This window comes from Aquila chrysaetos, chromosome 8 (assembly GCF_900496995.4).
Source record: "Aquila chrysaetos chrysaetos chromosome 8, bAquChr1.4, whole genome shotgun sequence".
In the NCBI taxonomy this organism is placed as follows: Eukaryota; Metazoa; Chordata; class Aves; order Accipitriformes; family Accipitridae; genus Aquila; species Aquila chrysaetos.
In genome coordinates this window covers 45,172,707-45,183,196 of record NC_044011.1, presented here as the reverse complement: position 1 = coordinate 45,183,196, position 10,490 = coordinate 45,172,707, and the positions used below count along the sequence as shown (strand labels likewise).

At 53.6% G+C, this 10,490-nt stretch overlaps 1 protein-coding gene across 6 annotated transcripts; it reads left to right on the top strand.

Annotated features, from left to right (window-relative positions):
• Window positions 1-2,091: 2,091 nt before the first annotated feature.
• On the top strand, window positions 2,092-10,255 carry LOC115344722 (transmembrane protein 45B-like). 6 transcript variants are annotated; one of them, XM_030022587.2, is made up of 6 exons: window positions 2,092-2,139; window positions 6,996-7,200; window positions 7,466-7,678; window positions 8,360-8,544; window positions 9,225-9,370; window positions 9,660-10,255. In XM_030022587.2, the coding sequence occupies exons 2-6, from the start codon at window positions 7,014-7,016 to the stop codon at window positions 9,787-9,789; spliced, it is 861 nt and encodes a 286-aa protein (XP_029878447.1). In that variant the 5' UTR covers window positions 2,092-2,139; window positions 6,996-7,013; the 3' UTR covers window positions 9,790-10,255. The 6 variants fall into 6 exon arrangements, with proteins under 6 accessions (XP_029878447.1, XP_029878446.1, XP_029878442.1 ...); XM_030022586.2 differs by lacking the exon at window positions 2,092-2,139 and adding an exon at window positions 2,493-2,565; XM_030022582.2 differs by lacking the exon at window positions 2,092-2,139 and adding an exon at window positions 3,497-3,664.
• Window positions 10,256-10,490: the final 235 nt, after the last annotated feature.

Here is a 10,490-nt window from a genome sequence, read left to right as displayed (position 1 = left end):
CCTTGGTTTTTAAAAGCACCCCTTGCTTTTGAAGGTGGGAGAGGGTTGATTTAATTCTTCATGGCTCTCTTTGCTGCTCTTAATCGAGTTGCCGTCTCCTTTCACGCCAAGGTTTTCTTTGTCCCTTGTCACTACGTGGCCACAAACCACTTTTTCTGCCTGTAGCACTCGGTGTCTGGAATAGTTTCTGTCTGCCTCATTAACTCCCCGCTCCTACAAACATCCCAGGACTGTCAGTATAGCACTTGCTAATTTGTTTTCCAACTCTGGAACACATTCTTTCCCGAGGTATGAAGGTCAGTGAAGGAGGAGAGATACAGCCTGTGATTAAGTAAGGAAATAGAGGCGGTGTTCGCTTCCAGACGAGAATTAACAATTTTTGTTTTAGCTTAAAAAACAGGTTTGCAAATAGCTTAGGTACCCAAACAAGGGCATGAAGGTTGCTGGGTGCATGGTGAGTGCTCCAGAGACGGCTTATTATACAGCGAAGTGCAATCATAAGCCATCCTCACGTTGATTTGTTATGTGATAGATATACCAGGACAGCCCTAAAGGAAATAAATATTGTTTTTAACACAACCTTAATATCAACCAGTTGTCCTGGATCACGTTTTTCACCATATAAATTGAGTTACCAGCCAGTGCCTCTGTACTGGAGCCATTGGCCATGCAGCTGGAGAAGACTGGGGCTATATTTGTAGCCATGTCCACAGCTGGCTTTAAGAGGACCGTGATGCCCTGGGCGATGTCTCGGGGGTGTTTTTTGTCTTGTGTAACCGCAGCCTGATGTTGTTGGACTGTTGTCACTCAAGTGACCTTCTCGTCCGAGGCAGGAAGGAGCTGCTGATGGTAATATCTAACCTCCTCTTAACGAAGGAACCCGGACGACACCCCCCCCTAAAGCAGCCAAACATCTTGGCAGCTGGCTCTGCCTCCAGCTAGAAAGACAAATCCTTCATCAAGAGCTCTAGCACAGCCCATCCACGAGCCGCTCATTTCTCGGGCAGAGATGGGATCTACCGTTGCCACCCTTCACGGCCACATTTATGTAAGGCTGAAATGATGGTGTAGGCAGCAGAAGGAGCCCTGCCTACGCTTATCCCACCTGCTTCACCTCCTCTGTTGCCTGTTTATGAAAGCCGGTGTTAGCATTCGTCATAATAATAATAATAATAATAATAATACTTTGCGCTTCCCGAACAACCATCCATCTGCAGCGCTCGGGCTGCTGGCAAACCTTTAATTAGATTGTGCCTCCCACCACCCCCAGGAAGGAGGCAAACATTATCACATTTTTTCATTAGCACCGAGGCTGATGATGAACCTTTAGGGAGAGGATGTTGCAGTTACAGCTGAGAAAAAAGAAGAAGGAAAAAAAAAAAAAAAAAGTCAAATTCAGTTCAGGGTTTAGCTTGAGAAGATTAGAGGGGCTGGAGCAGGTCGGACACTGATCTGCCTCCCCCGGTGTCTCCCTGGGAGGAAGAGGAGGGCAGGCGCGTGCTGGTACAATCCTGCAATGCTCCTCAGCCGTTTGCAGCTAAGGAACTGTAATGGAGTCACATCCACTCATGCCCACAGTGATTTTAGCACGCGTGGTGTATGAGGGACCCGCTCTCTGACCGGGGGCGGGGGCCAGGTTTTGCCATCCTTTCTCTGAGCGTCCCCTCATCAGGCTGTTGTTCCCAACCGCTTGTCACAGTTTATTCTCATTTTTACCATGGAGATGGTTTCAAAGGCTAGAAACCCCCTTTCCTCAAACATTTCATGCACCTATAACTTTTTTCACTGTCTGACTGGCAGGTACTTGAATCCAAGTTGCCCTTTTCATAGAAACCATAAGCCTCTATGGGCTTTACTCTTTGCTGGCCCTTTAAACTCCAGGGAAAAAGGCACCTTCAGCCTCTTGAGCAGATACTTTTCAGCTGAGCCTCGTTTCCTCCCCTCTCCCTCCAGCTGCTGCCCCCCCAGCTTGCCTTTTCCCACTTTCTCCGAGGACTTGACTCGTTTTGTTTGGGGAAGTGGTTCCGTGCTGAGCCGCCTTTTGGGGTAATGGTTTGGCGAGCTGGGTGGTTGCAGAAAGGAAAACCGAACTGCAAAGAGGTCCTTGATGGTGCTGCTGCTCTTTTTCCAGCAAAAAAGGTATGCTTTACTTGCTGTGCTATATTTAGGGGTAGGCCTGTAAGGAAGAGCTCCTGTGGGGGCTGCGTTGCTCTCTGTGCTTGGGCTTCATGCGGTAGCAAGCTCCTGAAGCTTGGGTGAAGCCGCGTGTGTTTGTGGAAGCCCGTTTGTCGCTGTGGGCTTCCCCGATGTTACAGGACCCTTTTGCGCGTGTGTTCGGCCCTCTGCGATGCAGTTTGCCCGCCGAGGACCGCCGGAGGAGAGCGGCGATGGGCGTATGGCACGGCTGCGTGCCGGCACCACCGCCAGCTTCTTGTTTTCCTTCCTTCCTCCCACTTGCTACCGCTGATATGGAGATAATGGGTATAAAAGAGCTCCTGGCTACGGCTTGGTGGCTTTTATGGCTGTGCCGGAGAACAGCCCATCACCCTGGGGAGGGTTGCGCAGGTTGGTTTGCTCCTGTGCTATTCCAGCCTTGGGGCTTCCCTGGGGTGCTGGCTCACGTGTGTGGGGCTCTTGGCAGGGCTGGGCATAGCTTACCCTGCGGCCTCGCTTGGGGCTTTTTTTTTTTTTGGTTGCACGGGGAGTTACGTGCGTGCGGTCGCAACCCAGAGAAATACTGGGTTGGGGATGCGCTGGGTGGTTGTCAATGCCCGCGGCCGCTCCTGGGGCGGTCGGAGGCTCGGGCAACTCTCCCGAGTGGCACTGAGTGTTTCCGCACCATCGGCGCGGTGCTTCGGAGGGAGGTGGGGATGCTGGGGTGGCCCGTGGTATTTATTTGCCTCGAGGCGCTTGCGTTGCTCATCTGCGCAGCCGGTGAGGTGCTAAGGCTGGGCGTGCAGCCATCGGAGATGTCGCGCGGGGCAGATCGGTAGTGGCTTGTGTCTGTGGGTTCTTGGCGTTGGGCAGCGTTGAGTATCGGATAGGTAAAAAGGAGTGGAAGCAGGGTGCTGTGTCCTGCCAACCCATCTTTTGGGGGAGAGAGGGCCCTCGTCCCCTTCCTCTTGGCTGCTGTGGGCTGGGAGATGGAACTCGCGAGGGCTCAGCTCTGGTTTGCGAGCTCCTGGCCCCAAATCTCCTGCCTGCAGGCACCTTTCATAAGGCCAGACCCCCCCTAAAGGGGTTATCGTGTACCTGGCAGCCCAGTTCAGAGACATCGGAGCCCTTCCAGCAGAGCCTGGCCATGTCAGGCGATGCTGCAGCCTTGTCTTTTCTTGGCTCCTTCCCCAGTCATCTAAAAAACCCAACATAATAACTGAATATACGTGGTTGCCATGGGAACGGGAATTGGCTGCTCATCCTGAATTTTGTGGCAAACTCCAGGAGATTATTTTTTTTTTTAATAATAGCAGACACGAGGTGTCCCGGGTTGTGAAAGCTGGTTGACTCAGCGTGCTTTGAACTGGCCTGCAGGATGTTCGGCTCTAAACATCCTGTCTGAGGGCCACCTCCCCGTGGTGGCTTCTCCCTTTATCTGCCTCTTCTGAGTAATAACCACTCCTCACTGCCACATCTGGAGAGGGAGGAGGACAGGCAGGAGTCACAGGTAAACTCTTCTACCCACAGAGAGAAATACATCGGTGAGCAGCTGGGCCGCGGGATGGACGTGGCTGCTTGAGCTTGGGAAGAAGGGACGTGGGGAGAGTCCATCCCTGCAAAGCAAAGGTCTAGTGTGATGACGGCCACTGATGAGGCTGGCAGAAGTGGTCCTGATGGAGACAGACTCCTAGTAATTGTGGGTAGTGTGCGTTTAGCTCTTTTTTTCGGGGGTTATCAGGTTTTGGAGGCGCGTCCTAGCAGAGGACTTGCAGGAGGAGGGGGGGCTTGCGCCTCTTCTGTTGGGTGAGAGCTGTTGGCGCAAGAGTAACGTGCCTGGGTAGCAAAGATGGAGAAGGATCCTACAAAGAGAAGACCCTCCGAAAATCCGTGGCCGGGCGCTGAGCTTGCCCTCTGCATACAGGCTGGTTGTCCTAGGATGGCGCCTGCCGGGCTGATGGTTGCACCCATGGGTGCTTGTAGGGGATCCTCGTGCATCCACGTGGACAGCATCCTCCCAGCAGCGTCGATCCCCCGGCATCAGCTGGAACAAGTCCCTACACGGGGCCAAAATCATCGATGATGACAGACCCAGAGCTGCAACGGCTCCGAGGGGAGAGCCTGGAAATTGGGCAGAAATGCCGTCCTTCCCGTGCCGAGCCAGGGGAGGCTGCGAGCAGTCAACGCGAGGCACTGTAAGGAGAGCAGGCAGCTCCCGTATGGCTAATAAGCAAAAGCATCGCAGCCTGGAAGCTGCGGAGGGAGAAGGGCAGCTCAGGTAATAACTTCTGACTGCAGCCATATTTCAAGTCCTCTGACAGACAAACTAGCTCGCAGGAAAAATAAATAACCCGGTGCCTCTCCTCGACCGGTGTGCTCTCTTCCCTGGCTGCGGCTCACTTGGAGCTTAATCAGCTTTTGTGCAAGCGTGGACTCAAATGCTGGGGCTGGGGGAAACCAGCACGTGAGAGGTATCGGGTTTGGGCTCGGTGGGCTTGTTGAAGGGCTGTGTGGATGTGTGGGGGTTGTTTTTCTGCGCCTCAAATATGTGAGCTGTGCAAGTAGCCTGTTGCTTGGAAACATGTCTGGTTTCTCTGTGAAATAGCGGCTGTTTTATAAAAGAAGGTGGGGGGTGTTTTTCTGTGGGGGGGCTACATGCAAGCTTCTGCTTGACCCAAGGGTGGGTTTGGGACATCTCTGCTAAGTGAGAGATGCCCCAGGATATGTGGTGGCTGCTGAAGCGCTGCGTCCGGGTGGTGGGAAGCAAAGGGGACTCGTGACAACTACCAAAAGCCTTGCTGGATTGGGCTGCTGCCAGGTTACAAAGAAAAAAGGGTCCCCAGCACCAAACCGAAGAAGAGTGAGGCTACTCTGCTGGCGAGAGGGATGGTCAGGGTAGGAGATCCCAGGGACAGCTCTGAAACAGCGTGGTTTGGGTCTGCTGGTAACTAAGGCGAAGAGGGGGTGGCCGGTGGATGTAGGGTGATAAATGCCTGGGTTAAAGCTGGATGCTGGTGTGGCTTGGAGCAGCCTCTGGAGCTGCAGGTGGGACATGCCAGTTGTCATTTCTGATGTCTGGGCACTGGGATGTCTCTGCTGTCCTCCAATTAAGCGGGTCAAATTAACGCTCCTGCTACGTATCTTGATCGGGGTACACTCCTGACTCCAGCTTCAGGCTGTTGCCCTTGCAGTCACATTCTCTGTAGGACAACGGTAAAATTTGGTTATGTATCGTGCAATTGTGCACCGCTTAAATGCGCTTTTAATAGCGTTTGTTCTTAGTCACTTCAGCATGTGGATGGCTGTGCAGGGAATATATGTGCCCTGGACTGGGTGTCCAGGCTATAACCAGGTAAGACATGGGGCATGAGCCGTCTCACCCTAATGTAGGCATCCAAAATAGAGCAGAAGGCCATCACCGATGGGATGGGCTGTTTCTCATCTGCCTGAAAGGCTGTTTAGCAACTTCCCTCCTGAAAGGAAACGTTAACACGGTGTAAACAGCTTTGAGCCTTCCCCAGATTACCTGTGTCCCGGAGATGCAATGGATGACGATAGTCGCGGCATACAAACGCCGTGCTTGCCCACGCAGGGCTGAGCCTGTTTGACCGATTCCAGCTCTGCAGCCAAAACCTGACCGGGAACATCTTGCAGAGCTCTCCCTCACCTAAGGCACTTGCCACACCATATCCTACCCTTATTTTGCAGTGCCTAATTACTTTCTAGTGTGGGAGGACTTGGAGAACGTGCTGGAGTTGTTCATCCAGCCTCTGCCATTTGCTTTGGTATTTATAAACACAGCGAGGATGTGATTTATGATGCAAGGGCAAGTCGGTGTGGTAGCTTCAGGATGAGTAATGCCTTCTTCCATGCGCATCTGAGCTGTAGAAAAGGACCAGAAAGCCCGTGAGGAGGGAAAGAGTGAGACCTCCTTAGGTGGTAGATGCATACAGAGAGCAAGGAGAGAGGTCTTGCTGGAGGAAACAAAACCATCCCAAGGTAACATCAAAAGCTCACTGCTATAAGCATTTAGATCATTACTTATTCCCTTCTGTGCTTGCTGCTCTGGGATTTTTTTTCAACAATTTGAGTATGGGCTTAAACACTTTGCAGGATATAACTTGGCCCGCGGCAGCCGGTCGTGCTGCCGTACCTCTGCTCCTCTCCATCCTTGCTGGTGCTCAGTGGTGTTGGTTTGGCTTAGCAAGAAGGCAATTTTCATGCCTTTAGCCTTCAAGCTCTTCCTACTACTGGAGATGAAATATCTTGCGTCAAATCACGGCTCATGTTCCACATTGTGTGGAATATGCATGAGAGAGTCCTTTTGGAAATGGTAATTGTTCCTGGGTTACCTCCTCCTCCTCCTGTTGCGCAGCCAGTAGGGCCCAGCAAAGCCTTGGCTGGCTGAAGCTGCTCAACACGCCGGCTGAATTCACACCCTGGTAATTATCTAGCTTGGAGGGAGTTTATGTTCTGAGGAAATAATTGTCATGTTGCTTTTTATTAGCGAAAACTTTGTTATGGTTCCTCTTCTAAAAGCACGTAGCTGTTACGCTTTCTTGGGCGCTAACGTATTTTTCTCTGGCACGATGAAGTCCTGATGACTGTATGCATGCAACCACATACGTATATATGTATAAACGTATATACAGTGGTGCACGGTGGCAGCTTCTCCATGGTGATGTCACATCTCTGGTATTACCTTTTTGCAGCTGATGGTGGAGCCGTGCACGCCCGCTCTGTTGGGATGCCGCTCCCCAGGGATGCCGAGCGAGTGAGCAGCCCAACATCTCCTTTGGGGATACTTTGAGTCGGTCCCCAGATGCTGTTTGTCCTTGCAGGTCCAGCAAGCGAGCCCGATGCCAACAAGTTTCCTCGGCAGTGCCCTCCGGGGCACCTTCTTCTTAATTTTTGGTCTCTGGTGGTCTGTGCGATACACCCTAAAGTATCTTAGGCGGAAGGCCAATGCCGAGAACCAGCCAAGCTATGGGGTCCAGCGCATGGAATTCTTTGAAGGGGCGGTCAAAGCTTTCTTTGCTCTAGCAGGTAAGAGATGATGATGAGTCTCTGCCCCAATACCTACCGGCACCGCAGCCGCTCTCTCCCACGAGTCTGGGGTCGTTTGCAGTGGGAAACGGCCGCGGCCGATGTGGGAGGGCTTGGGGACATGCTTGTGGCGTGCTCTGTGATGGCACCTTGTTCTTCTGGGCAATTACCAGTATGACTTCACCATTGCAAAGAAAGGTTTCCTGCAAGCTTGTCCTTTCCCCCGTGTAAAAGGAAAAGCGTGACTTTTCTGCTCTCTGCCCAGGGATATTGGTCGAGCAGTTTGTTCCCGCCGGTCCCCACCTGCAGCTGTACAGCCCCAAGACGCACAGCTGGACAGACCTCACCCACTGGCATTACACCACCATGTACCTCTTCTTCCTCCTCTCCGGCATCGTGGACATCGTCTCGCACTCCCCGCTCAAGCTGCCGCTTGGCTTGGATCGGCTCTCGCTGTCCATGGCTCTGTTCATCGAAGGTAAATCGCACGCGGTGCCTGGGACAGTACGGACAACGGGTTAGGGGAAGTGTCGGGAGGGTCACCGGTGCGCGGCCCAAAATCCCTGGGCCGTTTCGAGGCCGGCAAGGCGCCGTGCAAGCAGATAGAGCTGGAGGGTGCGCGGATGAGCGATGGCACCGGCTGCGTGCCGAAGTCACCCCCTCCCTGTTCCTCTCCAAATATGAATCCAGCCGTGGCTGGGTGCACGGGGGATGCACGAGGCCCTAGGGATGGTGACAAGCAGCCGGAGTCGCAAAAATCCGTTGTCCCCCCACCTCGGATGGATGCGCAGAGGGATAAACCCTGATACAAAGCTCCCCGTCGCCTTCTGAGCTGGAGGTGCCCATCGTTGTGCTTCTCCTGGCAGCCCTACGGCCCTGGCTGGGGCACGGGGATCCCCGCAGCGAACAGGGGCTACTCTGTGGGCAGAGCAGACCCCGGCGCTGGGGGCTGCGTGGTCCTGGCAGAGCGAAGGGGATGACAGCAGGCTGTTTGCTGCCTGGCTCTTCCCACCAGGCAGATCATAGCAAGATCTGGAGCATAGTTTTCAGATGTGTTTGGTTTGGGTTTTTTTGTTTGTTTGTTTGTTTGTTTGTTTGTTTGTTTAAAAAAAAACAAATCCCAGAGCATCCTTTTCTAATGCAGTGTGAATCTTGGCAGGTTTGCTCTTCTGTTTCCGTGACTACAGCGATGCTGCACTGGACCACCACGTCCATTCCCTGCTGACCATGGCTATCTTTGCTGGAGCCCTCTGTGCCCTCCTAGAGGTGTTCCTCCGAGACCACATCATCCTGGAGACCTTCAGGACCAGCTCCTTCCTTCTCCAGGGCTCTTGGCTCTGGCAGGTCAGTGCGTACCCAGCGCTCTCCTCCGAGCAGTGGGGTTTGCACCCAGGAAGACAAGCGGAGGGGGGCTGCTCTGCCCTTTATGGCACGTCTGTTGGGTTCAACTTGTAGGCTGGTTGGAATATCTTAGTAAATAAGAGGAGGAAATGAGGCTTAGTGCCAGAGCTGGCATCGTGGAGAGATGCACGGGTAACGTATGCATCATCGACGAAGCTGCATGCTAAATGGAAGTTAGACCCCCACAAGGGTGGGAAACCACAGCCATGGGTTTCTGTTCTTTTTATTAGGTCCAGTTTCTTCCTTTGTTTGTTCCAAGTAACTGGAAATATCTGGAAACCTCTCACGTAATCACCCGGATTTGGGTCTAGGGAGAAATGCACTGCCTGGCAATGTAGCCTTTGGGTTGTCCTCTTTCTCTGGGGATGCTGGGCTGCACTGCGAGCCCCAAGGCTTGTCTGCGGAGCATCCCACTCCGCCTGAAATGCAGCCCTGTATCAGTCTGGGGAGGGAAGCGTGCTCGGGGGTGCTGAGGGCAGCGGTCCGGGTGATGCTTGGGGTTATTGTGCCTCTAGTCCATAGTCAGCTGCAGCAGCTTGGCTAAAAACAGGAGGAGGAGCGAGGAGGGATGTGCTAAAGCCTGACTTGTGCTGATGCCTAATCTCTCTTCTATCTGTGACCAGATTGGGTTTGTGCTGTGCCCTCCGTGGGGAGGACCGGGCTGGGATCAGACCGACCGCAGCAACTTCACGTTCCTCACCATGTGCTTCTGCTGGCATTACGTGGGCGCTCTCGCCGTCTTGGCAGCAAACTCTGCCGCATCTCGCTGGTACGTGGGGGACAGGGGTCCTGGCACCGTGCGTGAGTCGGGATGGCCAAGAGCAATACCTAGACCCAATGCTACCCTGGGAAATCTAGCCACCAGTGTATCGTGGGATAAGAAAAGTGGGCGTCCGTGCGTGTCCAAGCACGGACTACTCCATGGCTTGGCTGGAAAGGATGGGCTTGGTGCCACCGCAGAGCAGACGGTCCTTAGCAGCCTTCCCGAGCGGGCTGGGGTGAGCCGACGGCTCTCGCTGCCCGCAAATACCTGACCGGTGTCACTGTCTCCCTTGCAGCTGCAACGAGTCCTGCCAGCTGAAATTCGGGGACATCGACGTGGAGCTGGACTGCGGCATGTGCGTCCGCAAAGGCAACAAGAGCTCCAGCGGCGCCCTGCTGCCGGAGAGCGGCTCCGATGATAAGTGAGGCCGTGGCGGGCATGGAAACTTCTTCCCCGCTGGCTTAGAGCTCTTGAGATGAGGTTTTTTAATTAGTCTTGATAAACTACACGGGCACTTGATGGCAGAGCATCAGAAGTGGGAGGCAGGACCCCGAAGGCGGAGCGCAGCAGGAGGTGCAAAGTCTTTCCCGTGCATCCCTTGGACGGTAGCAAGAGCAAACCAGGCATGTCTGGGAGGGAGTTTTTAATTTTTCGTGCCGCAGCTTAGGCTGCGAACTGCAGGACTGGTTTGCTGGTGGAGTCCAACCGGTATGGCCGATTTGGCTATTTTTTTAACATTGTTTTCGCTTCTGCTTCCGCAGAAGGGAGCCAAACCAGCGTTCAAAGCTCCTGGTGGCTGTTGCCCGCTCTGGTGTTAATGGAAGGGTGTTTTTTGTACAAAGCTTAATGTGCACAGAGTATACGTGATCACCAATAAAGTACTTTAACGAACCACCTCGATGGACCTCTTGAATACGATGCCTTGAGATTGAAGGCATGGTTAAGGCGACGTCCGGCTTGAAAACGGTTTGGGGGGGCGGATGAAGCATCAGAGGGATGGGACTGCGTGTGACAACGTGGCCAGATCTGCCCGGAGAAAGGATGGAAAGGCCGGAGGTTGCCCTGTTAGCACTGGCACGCAGCTGCTCTCCTGCTTGTTTTTAATCAGAAGCTGAGAGGATGTGTT